This window comes from Westerdykella ornata (assembly GCF_010094085.1).
Source record: "Westerdykella ornata strain CBS 379.55 unplaced genomic scaffold EI97scaffold_4, whole genome shotgun sequence".
In the NCBI taxonomy this organism is placed as follows: domain Eukaryota; kingdom Fungi; phylum Ascomycota; class Dothideomycetes; order Pleosporales; family Sporormiaceae; genus Westerdykella; species Westerdykella ornata.
This window is the reverse complement of record NW_022986854.1, coordinates 1,162,937-1,182,188: the sequence shown is the minus strand read 5'-3', so window position 1 is coordinate 1,182,188 and position 19,252 is coordinate 1,162,937. Positions and strand designations below refer to the sequence as shown.

The 19,252-nt window shown below is 54.9% G+C and overlaps 8 protein-coding genes across 8 annotated transcripts; 3 read left to right on the top strand and 5 right to left on the bottom strand.

Moving 5' to 3' along the window:
* Window positions 1-1,192: 1,192 nt before the first annotated feature.
* Window positions 1,193-1,902, bottom strand: EI97DRAFT_431259 (uncharacterized protein). Its single transcript, XM_033797891.1, has one exon. It carries the CDS (start codon window positions 1,841-1,843, stop codon window positions 1,241-1,243), a length of 603 nt encoding a protein of 200 aa, XP_033656580.1. The 5' UTR covers window positions 1,844-1,902; the 3' UTR covers window positions 1,193-1,240.
* Window positions 1,903-3,239: 1,337 nt separating this feature from the next.
* EI97DRAFT_456444 (uncharacterized protein) lies at window positions 3,240-3,710 on the bottom strand (the record flags this gene model as incomplete). The annotated part of the gene is made up of 1 exon (XM_033800731.1): window positions 3,240-3,710. The coding sequence occupies one exon, from the start codon at window positions 3,708-3,710 to the stop codon at window positions 3,240-3,242; it is 471 nt and encodes a 156-aa protein (XP_033656579.1).
* Window positions 3,711-3,916: 206 nt separating this feature from the next.
* On the bottom strand, window positions 3,917-5,772 carry EI97DRAFT_484835 (uncharacterized protein; the record flags this gene model as incomplete). The annotated part of the gene is made up of 4 exons (XM_033802125.1): window positions 3,917-4,778; window positions 5,045-5,561; window positions 5,609-5,669; window positions 5,722-5,772. 4 exons carry the CDS (start codon window positions 5,770-5,772, stop codon window positions 4,226-4,228), a joined length of 1,182 nt encoding a protein of 393 aa, XP_033656578.1. The 3' UTR covers window positions 3,917-4,225.
* EI97DRAFT_226166 (uncharacterized protein) lies at window positions 5,697-6,122 on the top strand. Its single transcript, XM_033793904.1, has one exon. The coding sequence runs from the start codon at window positions 5,850-5,852 to the stop codon at window positions 6,066-6,068; it is 219 nt and encodes a 72-aa protein (XP_033656577.1). The 5' UTR covers window positions 5,697-5,849; the 3' UTR covers window positions 6,069-6,122.
* Window positions 6,123-7,470: 1,348 nt separating this feature from the next.
* EI97DRAFT_226075 (uncharacterized protein) lies at window positions 7,471-8,680 on the top strand. The gene is made up of 3 exons (XM_033793903.1): window positions 7,471-7,764; window positions 7,887-8,222; window positions 8,276-8,680. Exons 1-3 carry the CDS (start codon window positions 7,708-7,710, stop codon window positions 8,423-8,425), a joined length of 543 nt encoding a protein of 180 aa, XP_033656576.1. The 5' UTR covers window positions 7,471-7,707; the 3' UTR covers window positions 8,426-8,680.
* Window positions 8,681-8,684: 4 nt separating this feature from the next.
* On the bottom strand, window positions 8,685-10,311 carry EI97DRAFT_431255 (uncharacterized protein). Its single transcript, XM_033797890.1, has 2 exons — window positions 9,538-10,311; window positions 8,685-9,461 (listed from the first exon to the last, which is right to left on the bottom strand). The coding sequence occupies exons 1-2, from the start codon at window positions 10,039-10,041 to the stop codon at window positions 8,931-8,933; spliced, it is 1,035 nt and encodes a 344-aa protein (XP_033656575.1). The 5' UTR covers window positions 10,042-10,311; the 3' UTR covers window positions 8,685-8,930.
* Window positions 10,312-11,035: 724 nt separating this feature from the next.
* Window positions 11,036-14,917, top strand: EI97DRAFT_499536 (alpha/beta-hydrolase). Its single transcript, XM_033802612.1, has 2 exons — window positions 11,036-13,598; window positions 13,647-14,917. Exons 1-2 carry the CDS (start codon window positions 11,294-11,296, stop codon window positions 14,570-14,572), a joined length of 3,231 nt encoding a protein of 1,076 aa, XP_033656574.1. The 5' UTR covers window positions 11,036-11,293; the 3' UTR covers window positions 14,573-14,917.
* A 527-nt stretch (window positions 14,918-15,444) lies between these two features.
* Window positions 15,445-17,970, bottom strand: EI97DRAFT_371842 (glycoside hydrolase; the record flags this gene model as incomplete). The annotated part of the gene is made up of 1 exon (XM_033795313.1): window positions 15,445-17,970. One exon carries the CDS (start codon window positions 17,968-17,970, stop codon window positions 15,445-15,447), a length of 2,526 nt encoding a protein of 841 aa, XP_033656573.1.
* Window positions 17,971-19,252: the final 1,282 nt, after the last annotated feature.

Genomic DNA, 19,252 nt, shown 5'->3' with positions numbered 1-19,252 from the left:
CACCAGAGGCCAATCGCCCTTCAAAGCGTGCAGATCGGTGTGGCAGACGCCAGTGTACTTGATGTTGACGAGGACCTCATCGGGGCCGGGGGTCTTGACGGGGATCTTCTTGTACTCGACGGGGCCGCCCGTCTTTTCAAAAACCTGAGCCCATTGTTCCTTGGGGATCTCAGGTTGTGACATTGTGTTGTAGTGTGTGTTGGTGTGTTTTTGGTGAGTCGAGGTCAATTGGTTTTGTAGAGCGGAAGACAGGACGAAATCAAAGAAGTGAAGTGAGGGAAGGAGAGGAGAGGGGCCGGTGACGAGGGGTTATATACACAGTGGTGAGGGCAAGGGCGATGCCATGAGCAGTGAGACGGTTCACCCATTGCCGTGTTGGGAGTGCATGTGGTATGCGAGGAGAGGGGTGAGGGTGACTAGGGGTGGTAGAGTGCCGGTGGCCTGATGCTAGCTGACACTCGGTCCAGTCTGTTAGTCGCGGTTGCTTTACCCTGCCGGGCTGCCATGGGAATCCGGTGGTGGTGGTACGAGTGTTGTGGTGTATGTAGCTTACGGGTGGTGCGAAGTGAAGGTTTCATTCGGTCTGGAACCGCGGGGGCCGGGGAGGGGTTGGGGTTGCCTTGACGTCACTCTAGCTTTCTGGAAAGATATCTCCTGATATCCTCCTCAGCCATAATACAGTAATATGCAGTGCGAGTTCTCGATTAGTCTTGATCTGCTGTCACTTCACAATCACGCAAAACAAGACTGACATTCTTCTTTTAAGGGAGGCGGATTTGTTGGTTTGGTCCCTACATCCGGATGAGAAAGGGGAGAAGCCCCTCACTAGCCACAACCTCTATCCGATCTATCTATGCGCCACACCCCTTCACAACATCTCCCCATTCTCAATTCCCCCTTGACTTGCTGCACAGGTCCCGTCTTCTCCAGGTCCCGTGGAAAGATTTCTACTCTGTAGTCTATCCTCAATCACTTTTTGTCGTGCTTCCGAATTCACCCTGGACCTGTACTAAAGCAGATATTATGCCATTCACTTCCTTTAAACTACAGCCCTTCCTCCCTTCACCTACCGCTTACTTCTTCTCGTTTCTCGCGCCTTTGTTAGAGGGAACCCCTCCCATAAACTTACATTGGCGTTCAAAGTTATTGCATTGCCTCCAAGATATCCCATTACCCTCCCATTCCCCACCCTCATCCAACAGCTCTGTTGTTTCAACAACCCTTCGTAATCATGTGTCGGCTATGCAGAGAGCTCTGAAAGCTCATAGACAGAACTGCTCGGCGCGCTAGCCGGCGACCTTAAATGCTCATCCGCCTGCACATCACATGGGCTACCCTCTTCCCCATAGTGCCTCATCCCGGACACCACTCTAGACTCGTCGCACCCACTGATGCGGGACCCCCAGTTGGACGACCGGTTCGTCTCATCGCCCGTGTATTCTGATCCCAGGGGTGATACCATAGCCGAAGCCCTAGGATGGCCCAACCCCTGACTTACAGCAGGGTCCCCGTAAACAGGCTGTCCCTCATTCATAAGTGGACTCGTAGGTGGACTCGTAGGTGGACTCGTAGGTGGACTCGTAGGCGGACTGATGTGAAGACTGATACGCGACTGAATCCGCGAATGCACCCGCGACCGCTCACCCATCGTCGAAGCAATCAACTCCGAGGGCTGAGCAGACGCAGGCCAAAGGGTCTGCTGGAAAGACTCTCCGTATGCATCTTCCGACTTGTGCGTATATCTTGCGTCCGGAGAGCTCGCATGCGCTCCACTGGGTCGGCCACCTCCCACATATTCGTCCATTTCAGGACTGGGAGTGCGCGGTGCACGTTGATTGATCATCTTCCTCCGTTTCTTGAGCCAATGGAGAAGGATATAACCACCGCCTGCGACTACCAGAGGAAGACATGTTCCCAGTGCTATGACCGCCCTATCGCTCAGTTTAGGGTGGGATGGAGCCCTTAACTCACCCGCGGGACTAGGACTAACAGGAAGACTCGAAGCTGCCTCCGTTGCGCTCGTCGACACCGTCGACGTCACTGAGAGCGTGTCTGACCCACTTGTCTCGCTACCGGTGGTAGACCCCGTCGTGGAGGTGTGAAATGTCGAACCGGCTTTGCGCGTCCTGCTATTCGTCGTGACCACAGGCTCGTCAGTAGTGCTAATCGGATGCTCTGCCAGGTAACTCTCCACTTTGTCATCTGAGGAAGGCAGGAACATGATATCTTGTAGGGGCGAACCCGCTTCGAAGGCCCTGAGATCTCGATTTAGCGCATAGCATTGGCCCCCCGGAGGCCGTTCCAGCAGTGGATCCCAGGCCCAATGAGAAGGGCATGAGCTACTATCGCCACAGTTGTCAGGATGGTGGCATATCTGGCACCAAGTCAGCGTCTTCCTTTTGAACCTGATGGAGTCTCCACTTACCCACTCATTGCTTCCGCAGAATACCAACCCCACCCAATTGCTTATCGCTTTCACATTGTCAGCCTCATCCGCTCTCCCTAATTCCAACCAAGCACTGTGCATCTCGCACTCACAAGTATCTAACCCACACTTCTTCGGGCACTTCGCATCCTTGTATTCCGAATCCGTACAGCCATACTGATACGTGACCCCCGTAGCGCGATCCCAGCACGTCCCTTCCTCCATGCACTTGTTTCCCTTCTTGCAGCACCATGTGTGCTTGGAGGTGTCAGCGCTGGTGTAGCATGGTAGAAACTCTGAAGGAGCGAGTCTATCGACGTCGTAATAGCAGCGCTGCTCGGAGGCCCTGGCGCCTCGGGTGAGCATAAGAGCTCGAAGGAGGGCGAGGAGTTCGTGATGTCGGAGCATCGCAGTCGCCCTTACACCGTCAACGCGGGTTCTTTGTTGGATAGGAACTGGAGTGTTGCCAGTTCTTGTAAAGACCCAGGTTCGAAAGAGAGTGAAGTGAAGCATGGTGGCCGCAGATATGGACAAAGTTCCAGTATCCCTTGACCCAGGGCTGTGACTGTTTGTCCTCGATTCAGAACGCCAATGGCGCTGCGAGGCAGCGTGTGACTGCAATGGTGACTCAGGTACAAACATATTTGAGATATTGACCTCTCTCTGGGTGTGGGACGTTGTTGAGCAATTTGTGTCGCCGACCAAGGCTCGTTTGCTGTCAAATTAGCACGTACACAAGCTGCACCACAAAGTGGGACTTTTCGAATGCTAGATCTTGATGGTGTCGACAGATATTTCAATCCGTCTCTTCTCTTCACCCATCTCCTTCACCCCTCCCCCTCCCACGCAACTCCCCCGACTCGCCCCCTCCTACCCCCTCCATCCTCCCCATCTCCCGCACGACGTTGACCAACCCGACCCTCCCCGGGATGAGAGCCACCCCACTCATCTCCTCCGCTTCCTCCAGATTCACCGCCTCCGGATGATGCTCCCGATACCTCTTGATCCACGACTGCCGATACCGGCTCCACTCGGGCTGCGTGTAGCACTGAAGACAGGGCCAGTTGGACGGGGGCAGGTTGCGGGGGAAATAGCCCTGGCAGTAGGGCAACTTGGGGACGTAGGAGGGGAGTTGGGTCAACCAGGGTGGTAGTTCGGGGACCTGAGTCTTTGGTGATGATTGGGGTCTCCTTGGGGACCCTTGACGTATGGTGGCGGGTGAGGATGGGAGCGTACTTGGTGACGGCGGCCGTGATGTTGAGCGGGATTGTGCTTCGTGGGTCATTGTACGGTATGCCGCTGTGGCGCGCAGGCAGGGTGTTATGCAGATAGGTCGCATGTGGCCGCAGGCGTAGATCTGGATGAGGATTTGGCACATGGATGGCTGTTTGTACTGTGGAGTCTGATCTTTAATCCCGGAGATCTTGATGCTACGGTTAGGAGTCAAGTTGAACTCTTCGATAACCAAAGCGGAAATACAACGGACGAGTAGAGCTAGTAATGATAAAGGCAAAAGCAAAAGAAGAATGTAACCAGAAAAATGAAGATATGAAGAGAAAGATAGGCGAGAGAAATGCGGTTTAGGACAAGTGACACGCACGATGAATGACGAAGGACCCAGTAACTCCTTGTCGCAACTTCACCTTCGTTGCGTGGCCTTCACATGGATGTGGCAGGGTGAATGGACGGCATGCATGTGTCTGTCGTTCTAGGTCGCAGAGACAAGCTCGTCAACTCTTTGATTCATACCCATGTCTCACTCATGTCGTACAAACGCCCTCGTCGTTTGATGACTCAGGCTTAACTCGTGTCCATCTCCTCCCCTTCCGCTTCTCTCTGTACCGTCTTCTTAACACCCTCAAGAAACGCCTTCACAGCGTCGCCGCCTCCTATCGGCATGGCGCCACCTCGTATGTACCCACCGTTGGCGACATCGATCTTGAGCGCCTGACTCACGTTCGGAAGACCGCCATCTCTCAACGCGACAGTCAGGCTAGCGAGGCTCTGGCGCATCTGCGGGGAATTGAGCACTCTCTTCAGCACATCCTTTTTGCTGTCCTGGTCCAATGCTTCGATGGCTGCCTGTGCTGTCTCGGAGGTAGGATCCACTTCAGCGACATCGTCGATCTCTTGGGCAAGGAGAAGGATCATGGGCGGGAGGTGGGAGCAAAGTGAGTTTATGAGAGAAGCTGGTGCTCTGTCAATGACTGGGATCGTGATGTTGGGCGACAGGAGGTCCATGAGCGTGGTGAATTCGTCTCCGCCCGCCTCTTGCCCGCCAAGACCTGCTCCTCTGAGCGAGTTGAGGAAGTTCTGCACGGCTTGTTGTGCGTCCGTTGTGCCTGCTGCGGCTCTGCATCGAGTCAGCAAGCGATATATCTACATGTAGGCAAGGAGCAAAAGGCAGACGGCGTGGCGCGAACAGCAGAGCAAGGGACTTTATATAGTTTTACAGATATATTGAGCTGCAAGCGCTATACGCAGTCGCTTAAAGACACACTGGACCTTCCAAAACGCCATGCCTGGGTTGCTGCATCGCCATGCTTGTTGTTGTCGCCAAATGCTCGATATGCTAGAACGCGCCACGACGCCGAAGTATGATGGGAAGGGTGAACCTACGCTCGGGCGCCATCAGCACCGCCCTCTCGAGCCTCCTCGCCTTCTTCTCGGTAGTCTCCACCTGTAGCATCGGGACCTGCACCGCCGGCGCCGCCGCCATGGTGCCCTTGTGAATGATTCGTGCCCTCCACATCCTCCATTGTTTCGTCGTCGTCGCCGTCCCTTCGAGGCCCGCGCGGTAGGTTGCGGAGGGATTCTAGCTCCGCCTGGACGTCAATCTCTTCCCCAGCCAGTAGCATGTCTACTATGTTTTGAATCTTCAAGTCCCGCTCGCTGAAACAGCTCGGGTCGCCACTTGGGTGCTGTGACTTGGATTGTAGCCAGAAGAGGTACCGCTGGGAGCTGGAATTGAACTTTAGGACGCAGATGCGGCCGCTGGTGGGCGATCGAACATTCTCTGTGTCGTCGTCCTCGCCGACGTAGGGCATGAAGGAGGCATCGCCAGGGATCATAAGCAAGTCGAGTTCGGGCTGATTGACGGGCTGGTCTCTCGGCCGCCAACAGAAGTGTAGCATTCCTGCGGAAAGTCAGACCTGTGAACTCGACGCAGGGATAGTAACCTACCATCTTCCTCGTAGAGATAGACGTATCCGGGCGTGTCCTTAGGCTTGACTTTGTGGTTTGACTGTGAACTATTAGCGGGAGAAAGAAAGGGACAGTGCTGAGTGTGTACATACATTGAGATCGCACACGCCGGCCTTGAAAGTGATTATCGGCTGGATCGACATGTTTTCGGAACTGTAGAGGTGATGTTTGCGGGGAGGAGCTTTGTCCAGGTGAAGTCGGAGCCCTGGAGCTCCAGGTGATGCCAAGGCGGATAGTATTAGTCATCGGCGTACCTGTGCCACACACCACCTACTTAGGTACCATAGTAGGTCCAACAGTTCCAGGGATACTTAGTGGACAGAGTATATCCTCTCCCTTGTCAACTTTAATGCTGAGTTACGACCGTGGAGAGCGACCTACTGTCACTAAAAAAGGCAAACGCTTCTTTAGGCTACATATGAACCTAGGCCGAGCTTAGAGCAGCACTGCTGGAGTGATAATGCCATTCAAGATTTCCAGGGACTACTCGGCCGACGCCCTCTTCGTTATTAGCTCCATGCTGAGCGGGCACCGTGCAGAATGAGCTGGTGATCGATGGGCCTGCTATCAAACTTGAAGACAACCCGAAGAAGCTTTTGGCTTGTATTTTCAGCTTGTATTTTCACTTAGCAACACGAAGAACGACCATGCCAGCTACGGAGCGATAGTCGCGCTCTACGGTAACTATAGCGTTACCAACGTGATTAAAAATTGTCATAACCCAGCATGGAGCTAATTGGGGATGGTACATTCACCGAATAGTGCCTGGAAATATCGGATGGTTTCACTCCAGGTCTTTATCTGGCTGCTCTACAGATATATCCCAAGGCATACATGTCGGACTTCTGTGAGGACTGCGCATTGAATATCTGTCATGGATTTCCGGTGCTTCATACTTGTAAGGCCGGGTTCCTGATGCAGTGAACTCGGCTCGAGGATGTGATCACCACGCGATCTGATCGTACTCATCAGTGAACTCTCGAGGCTGTGGCCGCCACACGATTCCATCATAACTCATCATTTACCTCTCGAGATGTAACCAACGCGATCCCAGAGGACGGAACCGCCCACTCGAGGGAGTCTGCGTGGACGTGGAGAAGTAAGCCTGAGATACCTAGTGAACAGACCGTCAGGAGTCTGCGTGGATGTAGAGAAGCAAACCTGGGACATCCAGAACAGAAAGCAACCCATCAAAGTCTACAACCGGGCTATTGGCTCATTGTCAGGTTGCTTAACAAGCAGACGGCGGAGAAACACAGGAATGACAGTCTACGGCGAGGGGAGTAGCGCTTCGCGCTCCCGCTTCCTACGGCTCTCTCCGGCGCAGGAAATGCGGAAATGCGTCTACAGGCCATCTCCAAAGCCAATGGCACTTGTTGGAGATACTGCAGCTCTGTCCATGACGACCTCGGGAGGGGGTGACGGTGTGTTTGGTGGGACCACGTGGGTATCCAAAGGAGGAAGGAACCACCTCGACGCTGGGCAGTATATAAGAAGGTCCGCTCCCCCGCAACTTTCTCTTCTGTAACCACCTGCATGCTTCAACGTCTCTGCCCAGGTGGAGCACAACTTCTGCCCTCACCGACGTCTTTGGCTTCGCGGCCCGTTTTCTGGTATGTAACTCTTCCTATCTTGAGCTGACATTCCCTTGTTCTTGACCTGCCATTTCCTTGTATCCTGAGTTGCCATTTCCCTGACTCTTTTCATCTCGAATTGTCACCTCCTTGACTCTTTTCATCTCGAGTTGTCACTTCCATGACCCTTTCATCTCGAGTTGTGATTACCTGGACTGTTCCTATCTTGGGCTGTGCTTGGTGTTGTTGGATATTTGCTAATGGTAGTTGTAGTCTACAGACGGTTTGCCGCCAACGCGGCTTTTCGTTCTCACCCTCCTCATCAGCCTCCTCCTCATCGTCGTCTTCTGGTTCGGCTACAATCACCCTTTCTTGGCATCTGGCCTTTTTGCAAAGCGTTGAGTCAGCAGGCCTGATTAGTCATCACCGCGTATCCCACAAACCGCAAAATCCGTCTCCCGTCCAGCTTGGCTCCTCACCAAAGACGAGTTCAACAGGTCGACCATGGCGCAGAAGTTTGGCAAGTACTATCCCGCGGAGGACGTCCGCCAGCCCAAGAAGGTGAGTTGACGCACCGGCAAAAGGGAGAGAAAGAAGAACTGCGCAAGGAAAGAGCCATGGGGGAAGGCGCCGCCGCCATAACTCGACGAAGCCAGAATACAGACGCTGATAGTTGGAGTTAGGCGCGAAAGTCACTTCGGCCGGCGAAGCCCCGGGCCTCTCTTCAACCCGGAACTGTCCTCATCCTTCTTGCAGGACGCTTTCGCGGTAAGCGCGTCGTCCTCCTCAAGCACCTTCCCCAGGGTGTCCTCCTCGTTACCGGCCCGTACAAGATCAACGGCGTCCCCCTGCGAAGGGTAAACGCCCGATATGTCATTGCTACGTCGACTAAGGTGGATCTGAGCGGTGTGGATGAGAGCGTCCTCAACAAGGCCAGCGAGGACGGCTACTTCACCAAGGACAAGGAGACCAAGAAGCCTGGCGAGGATGCTTTCTTCAAGCAGGGCGAGAAGCCCGAGGTAGGTCGATTGCGCAACGTTGGATGCGACGGAGTTGACTCGGTGCACAGAAGAAGGAGACCTCCAAGGACCGTGTAGAGGACCAGAAGGCCGTCGACAAGGCTCTGATTGCTACGATTCGCAAGGAGGCCCACCTTGCCGACTACCTCAAGTCTACCTTCAGCCTGCGCAGCTCCGACAGGCCACATGCGATGGTCTTTTAAACGTGGAAACGGGCAATCGGCGTTCAAGTGCATGGGATGGATGAAAGATGACTTCGGCATGCTGCAGCCGTAATAGCAGAAACCACAACACTTTGGCACAGCGAGCCATTTTCTCGTGGGAGGATTCGGTCTGCATTTCCTATACATTCTGTAACAGGCAAAGCGAATTCGAACCGGTCCGATCGTGAAGTCGTGGCAGATTGCTGGCAGATTGCTGTGATGACATGCAAGTTTACAGGTTCGCAATAGACAGGTTATACCCACAGACAAGCGATGATATTGGGTGGATTCCAACTGACTAGGTTTACCGTCGAATTATAACCATTACAGAACGATAACAGAAACCGAAAATATTTTCAGCGAGCAAGAGAAGGGTATCTGCGAATCAAGCAACACAGCCATAACCTGCCGCGCAGCAGCGTCCGCCAAAGTTGAACCAATTCCGAACTGACCAGAGCATAATACCGGAGGCAACAAATCGCGCCCTTCAGCCATTCGACATATCCTATCCTCTCCTTTTACGAGCCCTCCTCTTCATCTTTGCCGCCACCCCATTGGCAGCATCCCCAGCATCATCAATGGCTTTTCCCGCCCGTTCCTGGACGTCATGTTTGTCCATCTCAGCTTTCAAATCGTCCATGACATCTTTCCCCAGGGTCGTTCCATGCACCCAGTCCAGCACTCCCAGTGGGCCGAAATTCCCCTCTGCTCCACTCATGAAGTGGGCCTCGGTCCTGCGCGCCATTCCGCGCAACATGATGGTGGACGGTAGCACGCTGTAGCCCGAGTATATGAACAGCTCTTCGAGCGAGAAGGCGGCGACGAGAAAAATGTAGGTCAGGATGTGGAAGCGGAAGGCAATGGCAGGCAGGTACAAGGGTAAGAAGCGATGCAGGAGATAGCACACGGGATGGTCGTAGGCGGCGACAAAGGAGAAGGGAATGCGCACGCTGTGCTGCCACGTCTCGTGCCATGTGGATAGAATGCCGCCGTCGGCCGAGTGCAGGAGGTAGAGGTGGATGTAGTATTGGAGAACCTGCCATTGGCATGTCAGCGCAGTTCATTCTCCCCGAGATATATTGGGCCATTTCAACAGGAGGTGGGGTACTCACATTCCGCGCAACCAACCCGAGCACAGCATGCTGGACCATACTCCACGGATTCGGCAGGTGGTTCAGACTCCACTTACTCCCCTTGATTTTCAGCAAGCTCCTGAAATGCAGCACATCCGTGACGAGCCATTCCAACCCCGCCTGCAGCGCTAACCCCAACGCCACATTAAAGACACTCCACCCCACAATCCGCCAGACCTTCTTCTTTCCCCCGGCCGCCCGGACTGGTAGCGCATGCTCCCCCTGCGACTTCACCTGCGCGGCTAGACTGGGAACGCCGAGGTCAAACAAGAGGAATAGGGCGGAGGGGAGGAGATAAAGCAGTACGCGCACAACGAAGGGCCCGAAGGCTTCGAGTTGGAGGGGAGAGTAGGTGGCGGCGATGGTGGTCCAGGTGAGGGAGAAGAAGAGGAGGTTGAGGGAGGTGGACCAGGAGGAGAGGAAGGGGAGGACGAGGAGTGGCGCCAGTGGCAGGGCGGTTAGGGGCGAGGTGAGTATGGACATGGCTTTTTCGATTGTCAATGTGCTCTTTTCATGAAGTGGACTGCTGGCGCATCTTTCTGGCTGGTTGGGAATGTGTTGCGGAAGGGAGGGTAGGCTGCGGTCTGATGATGTCCAGCATGGTGTTGAAATGGGAGCCGGATTGGGCGATGACGTAGTGGGATGCGCGGGTGCGGGTGGGCGACAGGGGGGTATACCACCGTTCATTATTGCATCTCATCTTTTGATACGCTCTTGAGTTTTGACATTCTAGGTATGTAAACCAAAGGTCTTTGAGGGCATGGAAAAAGCAAGGACATTGTCTATTGAGTCCAAGCATGATGCCACGAGTCAATCGTCATTGTCTGATGGGGTTGCTAGACCCTGCATCCGTTTCTCCCATAACCTACTTAGTGTAGCAACCGAAGTTGTTCCAAGTACCGAGTTAGAAGGTTGCTTCGTAGCTCAAAAGGCCGTCTCTTGAAGTGTCCCTCACCAAATAGTCTTTATGTTGCTCATCTTACTACCGCGAAGTACCATCTTTAAGCTGATGGTATGCGGGAGCATAGCAGACGATCATACCATCTGCGGAGTTTGGAGTAATGGGCCCCTTTAACACAGTACAGGATGGCTACCGTATTTCACCGCCACGGCGATGACCTGTTTATCATCTCCCTCGGTTTTCCAGGACTCAAGGATGGTACTGTGTAAATGCGACGGGTGTAAGTGTTGCACAAAAACGGGTAGTAGACGAGCCACACGCGGTTTCATTTATCCCGCATGCGGCACTCGGGAGTCGGCGCATGTTGCAACATACATTCTCCTTCGAGTTGCGTCGTCATGGATTTTACTACTGACCACTCCGTACTGCGCTTGTCGTTTTCCTAGATTTCCCTGGATACCTAGAAGTCTTCCGTAGGGAGGTAGCCGCTCTGCGCTAAGCCGAACATGGCAAGTGCGGGCTGGAAGTCCATAGATGTGCGCCTTCATCCCCTAAGCTCCAGCAACTTCACTTCTTCGGCGGCACAACTTTTTGGACACTCCCCTTGCGAACCCACAGCCTCTCCCCCGTCATATTCATCTGTACTGGGCCGGACCGCAGTCTCGCCTCGCTGGCTGCGACCGGACTCGCTGCGCGTGCTCAGCATCCGGCCATGCACTGATCTTCACATCCGTCTGCACAATCACACCGCGTCCTGCCTATACATAGAATTCCTGCCAACCTCAACCCATTGGCACACGTCCCGCCAGCTCGCCGCTAGGAATATCAGGCAAAATGGGTCTCCAACCAGACCCTCATCCCCCGGTGCCCGCCCTCCCCGCTGACCCTCCTCCACCGCTGCCTCCACGAGGCCTGCGATCCCGTCGCCGCAGCTCGCTGCCGTCGGTGCCGACGACGCTGCCCACCGACAGTCACTCCAAGAAGCGTTCGCCCAACTACGTGCGCGCTCAGTCGACCTCTCCCGAAGTCATCTCCTCCCTTATCGAATCTTTGTCCGCCATATCGCAATCGACCCATAGCCACTTTGAGAACCTGCCGTTCGCGAGCGCGTCAACCCCCGCAAGCCCAAACCTCCAGACACACTTCGGCGACTCGCTGACGGTTCCCAATGGCCATGGCATGGACCAGTTGGCCCACTACCAGTCGCTGGTACCCAACCCCTACCCATTCCTAGACGATGCGTGCGAACCTCCTGTCATCCGTACCTCGAAGCCCCCTTCCGGCCTATCTCCAATCACCGCGCCGAAGAAGAAGGACAAGGAGCACTCTCTGAAGAGCTATATGAGCAAAGGGGGTGGGAGCTCGGCGTCCGTACACTCGGCACACTCGGTGAGGTCGGTCAGCAGCTTTGGCGCAATCAGCATCGAGCCAGGAATACCGCGCAAGATTTCCAACGGCAGCAACCGGACATCTAGTGACAGTAAAAGAAGCACAAGGGCACACAAGAGCTTGATGTATATGAGCTCGCGGGAGCACTTGAGGGTCAAGGAGGAAAGGAAGCGCGCCACCATTCAAGGACCCGAGGTGTTGAAGTCGCAGGATCCTCCGCGAAAACCAACTCCACATCTTGTCGTTTCCGAGGATACCATCAAGGAGGAACCTATAGTGGCGGAGTCATCCCGGGCGCCGCAGTCGCGCACGAGCAGCGCGAGTAGTCCGCTCCGGACTACATTTACACAGCTCAAAGCAGGTGATGTCGATGACCCTGCAGACAAAGGGCTCATACCGGAAAGAGGATCTTCATTGAAGCACACAAGTCCGTCGAGGAAAAGCCGCAAGAATCATGGGCGAAAAAACAGTCGCCATGACTCGTACAGAACGAGTACGGTGATAGAAGTGGATGAAACTGTAGAGCAGGATGTAGTACCAAAGGAGAAGATATTGAAGGACTTGGAGGCCGAAGAAGGCGAGGTTGCTCGCAGGATCCGAGAATTGAGGAAGCAAAAGTTACTGAGAGACAAAATCGCGGGGAAGCTCCCAGTGGATGTGGATGCAGGGGCTTCTCCGAGCGGATGGGGCGTTTCACCAATTACGAGCGCGGAGCCATCCCCAACCTCGACTGTGTCAAGCACGTCGGAAAGGCGACCACAAGCCCAGGACCCCGCGAAAGCCCATAGAGTCCTCGGTATCACGCTGGCGCCTTCCCCTCTGCCTGCACCAAACGGACGGCCATCCCAGGGACCAGAAACGCGGCAGGTATCCCTGAATGTTGAAGCTGTCCAGAAGCCCCAGCCTCAGCCCAAGGCTGTGCATGCGCGCTCCAGGAGCTTGACGGTGAATGATGGGGACGAACTTACCCCGCTCCCCATTGACTACAGACTCGCACTGGAGACCCTCGAGCGCTCTGCACAGTCGTCGTCGCCCACTCCTCCTCCTGGCCCCAGCAAAGGCGCCATTCCCAGTAGCACTTCCCCGGTGCGCCCCCGCTCCGTCGCCGCCGCTGCTGCGCTCGGCGAGAGGTCTGCAGAGGGCCGTCGGACTACACGTTCAATGGTATTGTCCAAGCCGACGGCACACAAGCGCTCACCCAGTGTCACCAGTGGCGCTCATGACGAGAATTCAACTCGAGCTGTCAGCGAGGATCTTGCGAGTCGACATTTGTCCTTGAAGATGACTTCGTCGTCTACTGCCTCTGGGGCACCCCAGCGCAAGCCAACTTTGAAGAAGAATCGGTGGTCGCATCCGGATTTACCTGCAAAGGCGCAAAGAGCACATAACGATCGAGTTGAAAAAAAGATGAATTCGAACAATGCGGTGCAACCTCCCAATCACCCAGTCATGGAGGAACGTCCGGCAAGCATAGACTCGGTTGACATGGACGTGGAGAGGTATCTCAACTCACCACGGCTCTCACAAAGGATTCGCCACCCGCAAACAGGAAGGATAATATCCTTCTCTGAGGTGGGTGACCCTCATGGGTTTGCCGTGTTTGTATGTGTGGGTATGGGGTTGACAAGATATGTCATGGCCTTCTATGACCAGCTGGCAATGACGTTGAAGCTGAGACTGATTACACCGGATCGGCCAGGAGTTGGCGGCAGTCAACCGGACCCCAATGGCACGCCTCTGAGTTGGCCAGGTGAGTAGATACCGGTCCGACGAGGGTCTCTATACTGACGTACTCCAGACGACGTCCTTATCATTTGCCAGGCCTTGAAGATTACCAAGTTCTCACTTCTGGCTCATTCAGCTGGCGCAATATATGCGCTTGCGACTTCGCTGCGCATGCCACAGCACATCCGGGGTCGCGTTCACCTACTAGCACCCTGGATCCCACCCTCGCAGATGGCGCCAATAGGAGTAAGCCAAGATCAACCTCCTCAGCAACAGCTTCCCAGGTCACAGCGCTTCCTTCGGACTCTACCACCTTCCCTGTTGAAGATTGCAAACTCGACGTTCCTCAGTGCGACGAGTGCAAGTCTACAGCGGACCGGTCCTAAGAACTCGCCAAAGACGAGACGGAAGACCATGAACACGCAGATGCTGGCCCAATCTCGACCGCCCATCAAAGAAACGCGACGAGAGTCCATCATGCTGATGGACCAAATATTACCCAACGCAAGTTCGCTCTCCTTGGCGGCGAAGAATCCCAACGATTCCGACCACGAGGAAGCACGACGAATGAAGGATGCGCTGAGCGAGGCAGAGCGCGAGCGACAGCAAGAGTTTGACGAACGGCTAACATTCGCCATCTGGGATCGAGCGACCACGAACGCGAACCCAGCTACTGATCTCATTGTGTGTCTGGAGACCAAGCAAACTATTGGATTCCGGTACGAGGATATCAGCCGGGCAGTAGTCATCCATCACGGCAGCAAGGACAGCAGAGTACCTGTCGACAATGTGCGCTGGCTGGGTCGGCTGATGCGCAGATGCGAGGTGCGCATTCTTGACGGCGAACAGCACGGCCTGATGGCGAGCGCGCAGGTCATGGGCAATGTTCTCACCGAGATGGCGAGCGATTGGGAGGACTGGAACGCGGCCATCTCCAAGACGACGAACAGGGACCGCAGTGCCTCGCGGCGACGGACGGCCGACAAGCTACGTACATGAGCATCGTTTCTGAGATGAAGCCGTCTTGACGGGTTCTGGTAAGGAGCTGGCATGTCTCATGTTCTTGATGGGAGTTGGATGCTTTTTCTTTTTTTGGACATGACGGGATGTTCATTTTTCGCGGTTTCATGTCTGACCTTGTAATACCCCTATGAAGTATTGTATACCCTCGCCTCCTAACCACTTTATTACCCTTCCATCACCCTATTTTCTCTTCCTTCGCCTTTCTTCAGCGAAATGGATATACCCTGGGGTCTTGGGTACATGGCATGGATGGACGGATGTAGGACATGTTGAATCTTGAGATGAACAAACGCTAGGCTATTAATCCAATGTATTATCACCCCTCGCGTATTATTGCTCTCACTCCACTCGTCCATTTGCCTCTGTTGTGGATTTGATGAGGATTTAGGTACTACATTTTCGCTTGCTCTGGCATTAGTCTGTCACTTGTCTCTCTTTCAAGTTTGAACAGTGGTTTGGCCTTCAGTAAGGCGGGTTTACCTGGTAAGGACATCCGCCCCATTTGATTATGCCGATGCCGCAGTGCTATGAGGAGGATATTCAACGAGATGGCGCTGTTGCATCACATGACGTCTTGATCATTTTCATGTTTTGCTCTGCAGAGATGGGAAGGTGGTGGTGGAAAGGGTTTGTTGGTAGGAGGTATCGATGGGGTCTCAATGGACCGGTACAAGGTACCAGGACTGTGACCATGACCTTGACGCTTGTTGGTTTGATTGCTTGGATTGCTTTGACGGGAGTAAAACATAAATCTTCACAGGAACATCACGGCCAGCCAAGCACAGCACTGTGGGATTGATTTCCCATATGAAGGATCCAACCCTCGCCCTAAGCACATATCCCAACGTCTAACCAGCCTGTATCGTCACCTGCGCCCCCTTAAGCCCCTCGGCAGCAGCCGACACCGTTATCGTCCCGGACGCCCCAGGCGTAGCCCTCACAATAGCCAACGCCAACCCATTAAACGCCTTCCTCACCTTTGACGGAAACACCGTCATATCCGTCGGATCGCCATTATCCGTCGCTACAATCTGACCAGGACCGGAAACGGAAAACGTGATGGAATGATTCGCCCTAGGCACCGTCTCCGAATCCGCGTCCGTCACTGCAACGCTGACAAAGGCCAGCACGTCGCCGGCGACGCTGGTGCGATCGGCCGTCACGTTCAGCCTCGCCGCGTTGCCGACCGTCTTCCTGGTGGCCGTCGCCCACTCCTTGCCGTTCTTGTAGGTCACCACGCGGAGGTCGCCCGGTTGGTAGACGACCTTGTCCCAGCGGAAGCGGTAGGTATATTGCTCCTTCTTGAGCCTCCCCGCCGACTTGCCGTTGACGAACAGCTCCGCCTCGTCGGCCGAGGAATACACATGGACGGGCGTGACCTGGCCCACGCGATCCGGCCACGTCCAGTGGGGGAGGATATGCGCCATGCGGAGGTCGGGACGCCACCGCGCCTGGTAGAGGTAGAAGCGGTCCTTCTTGAAGCCCGCCATGTCGATGATGCCAAAGTAGGAGCTGCGCGATTGGTCGTAGGGCGTGGGCTCGCCGATGTAGTCGAAGCCCGTCCAGACGAACTCGCCGGCTACGTAGGGGTAACGGTCTTGCATTCCGAAGACTTTGTCGGGAGCGGAGCCCCAGCTGGGTGCGTAGAGGTCGTAGGCCGAGACGTATCGTGAGTTGGGGTCGCCGCCTGCGTTTGCGCCGCCGACGGTAGCGCTGTTGCCGCTTGTCACGGGGAAGATGTAGGTGCCGCGCGTACTTAAAACGGAGGAGGACTCGCTGGCCCAGCACATCTTTTCGGGGAATTTGGAGTGGAACTCCGGATACTTGCTCGACGTGGAGGTGCCCATGCCCTCGCCTTGGTAGTTCAACCCGATGATGTCCACGACGGCGGAGATGGGGCTGTTGGCCGAAGCAGCGTTCATGGCCGCAGTCATTGGGCGCGTATCTTCTGAGCGAACGATATCTTGAAGGAGCTTTGCGGTCGTGCCGCCCGCCGCGCTGGTCTGCTCTCCAATCTCGTTTCCAACGCTCCAGGCAATGACTGAGGGATGATTGCGATCGCGGCGAAGGAAAGATCGCAAGTCCGGTTCACGCCAGTCGGTGAAGATGAGGTGGAAGTCGTTGTTCGTCTTCTGGCTGTTCCACACGTCGAAGATCTCGTCGAGCACCAGGATACCCAGGCGATCTGCGATATCGAGGATTTCGGGAGCAGGTGGGTTGTGCGAGGTCCGGAGGGCATTGGTGCCCATCTCCTGCAGCATCTCGAGTTGGCGCTCGGCGGCGCGGTAGTTGAATGCTGCGCCTAGAGAGCCCAGGTCGTGGTGGTTGCAGACGCCCTGGACCCGGACGAGCTGGCCATTGACGAGGAGGCCCTTGTTCGCATCATACGTGATTGTGCGGATGCCAAAGCGAGTTTCGTACGTGTCTATTGGAGCTGAGGATCCGCTCCCGTAAAGCGATGTGATGGCAACGTAGAGGTTCGGCTTCTGCGCAGGCACTGGGCCCCAGAGCTTCGGGTTCGACACTGTAGTCGATCCATTGACGGCCTTCTTTGCGCCTGAAGCTACATCGACAGTCGCTCGTGCAAGGGTAGCAACGGCATTCCCCTTGGCCTTGCCAGTGGCTGGATCCAGTTCGAAGATGTCAGTGACGACATCGACTTTTCGACTCGTATTGCCCTTATTTTCCACGTCGACGACTACATTCACAGTAGCGGACTGCGAAGAGACTGCTGATGTCGTAATGCGCGTGCCATACTGGCCCACATGGGTCGCATCGACCTTGACGAGCCAAATATTCCGGTAGATACCGCCGCCGGGATACCAACGCGAAGAGTCCAATGCATTCTCCAGGCGGATCGCCAGCAGGTTGTCCCCCGCCTTCGCATACGGGGTAAGATCCAGACGGAACGAGTTGTATCCATATGGCCAACCACCGACCAACTGGCCGTTCAGCCACACCGCGGCATACGACATGGCGCCGTCGATATCCAAGAAGATGGACTTGCCCGCGGTAATTTCATCGGATGGGATTTCGAGCTTCCTACGGTACCAACCGATACCGTTGGAAGGCAAGCGGCCCATGCCGCCGCTGATGCCCGGTGCATTGAAAGGGCCCTTGATGGCCCAATCATGGGGTACATTGACGGCTTCCCAGGCGCTATCGTCGAATGTGGGTTTCACGTAGTTGACATCGTTGCCTGGAGGAGTTCCCGAGGGCCGCTGACGAGGGGTTCCTTTGATGAAGTCGTTGGCCGAGGGGAAGATCCAGTTCTTCAGCTTGTCGTAAGACAGGGAGTCGGGGTTCGACGTGAAGCGGGAGAAACGCCATCCTTGGTTCAGGCTGAGGCGCTCACGGCCTGTTGCTGCTGCCATCGCGTGTGTGGACGGCTGGTTGATGGAAAGCGCTCCAGCAGACAGCGCATCTGTCGCCAGGAGCAGGGCGAACCCAATCCGGCAAGGGTTGAACATGGCGTACGACGGTGATGAGATGTCGCACCACATGAGAGGGGGAGCTGTCCTGCCTCCATGGGATGGACGTTGGATATAAGTGTCGAATGTTGAGCGGTGCGGTGCGGAGAATTAGCACGGTGATAATTTCAACAATGGAGATATGCGATCCGATTTGGATGCCAGGCATGGGCTCTTTTAGTTTTTCCAGATACAATTCAGCAAGATGCATGGGGTTTGATTGCGGAGTTTGGATTCTGGTTTTCCCATCCCCGCAGGGGGTTAATATAAGGCAGATGGCTTTCGAGAATCGGGCACCGTACTCGGTACTACTAGGCAGGTACATGGTTTAGCCTGTTGGTGGGAATCTCCTCCGTGGAAGTTTGATATTCCGACATGTCGATATATGTTTGGAATCCGAAGGGCGAAGTTCAGCCGACTGGTCTCTTCGTATGCATAGCGACTTGTTGGTCAATGGTTGGCGAATTGGATGGAAGTACGACGAGTAGGTAGGATCCAAAAGTATATTGATGAATAATGGAAACGATTATACTGAATGTAGGGAAATGGGTTAAGACGGTGTCCAGTGTACAGTGTACAATACTACTACCGGAAGGCGGGTACCATTCCTTGATGAATCATGACAAGGATCCTTGGCTCGAGCGATTGGGGAAACAGCTTCCTATGCGGACATTGGTCCCTCTCGGCCACGACAGGAAAGACAGTGGCAAAGAGCACGACGAGGAACAGGCGTACGAGCCTGGAAGCTCGGACGCGTCGTTCCAGCGTATCCAATGTGGGAAGACGATTGCTGGCTAAAGCAAGCGTCTTCAATTCCAAACTCGCATCCCAAGCTTGTGATGTGCCCGCGAAGATCTCGACTTTGAAGTAAATCGACATCTACACTGAGCTTGAGCCAGAGTTCACTCGTATTCTTGTCATCGAACCAGGAACGGGCGATGGACAAAGCAGATGCACGCTGGAACTCGTGGAGATACTGAACCTCGGAGAGCGAGACGAAAGCACTTCAGCGGAAAGACGTCGGTATGAAGCTCTGTCATATACCTGGGGCGAGGACTAAAGGCCATACCATCGAGTGCAACGGCAAGCATTTTAGCGACCTCTCCAATGCCTTGGTCAATATCCATCCTCCTGACAAGATATCGCTCCTTTGGTACAGCCCCTAAGTGATCCCTCACAACATACA

Bases quoted from the DNA above. Each gene is read 5' to 3' on its own strand.
- EI97DRAFT_226166 (XM_033793904.1), top strand. From the start codon at position 5,850: ATGCCAAGGCGGATAGTATTAGTCATCGGCGTACCTGTGCCACACACC.
- EI97DRAFT_431255 (XM_033797890.1), bottom strand. From the start codon at position 10,041: ATGTCCATACTCACCTCGCCCCTAACCGCCCTGCCACTGGCGCCACTC. The intron at 9,462-9,537 runs GTGAGTACCCCA...TGCCAATGGCAG, and splicing joins TCGGGTTGGTTGCGCGGAAT to GTTCTCCAATACTACATCCA.
- EI97DRAFT_431259 (XM_033797891.1), bottom strand. From the start codon at position 1,843: ATGATCAATCAACGTGCACCGCGCACTCCCAGTCCTGAAATGGACGAA.
- EI97DRAFT_226075 (XM_033793903.1), top strand. From the start codon at position 7,708: ATGGCGCAGAAGTTTGGCAAGTACTATCCCGCGGAGGACGTCCGCCAG. The intron at 7,765-7,886 runs GTGAGTTGACGC...AGTTGGAGTTAG, and splicing joins ACGTCCGCCAGCCCAAGAAG to GCGCGAAAGTCACTTCGGCC. The intron at 8,223-8,275 runs GTAGGTCGATTG...GGTGCACAGAAG, and splicing joins AGCAGGGCGAGAAGCCCGAG to AAGGAGACCTCCAAGGACCG.
- EI97DRAFT_499536 (XM_033802612.1), top strand. From the start codon at position 11,294: ATGGGTCTCCAACCAGACCCTCATCCCCCGGTGCCCGCCCTCCCCGCT. The intron at 13,599-13,646 runs GTGAGTAGATAC...GACGTACTCCAG, and splicing joins CACGCCTCTGAGTTGGCCAG to ACGACGTCCTTATCATTTGC.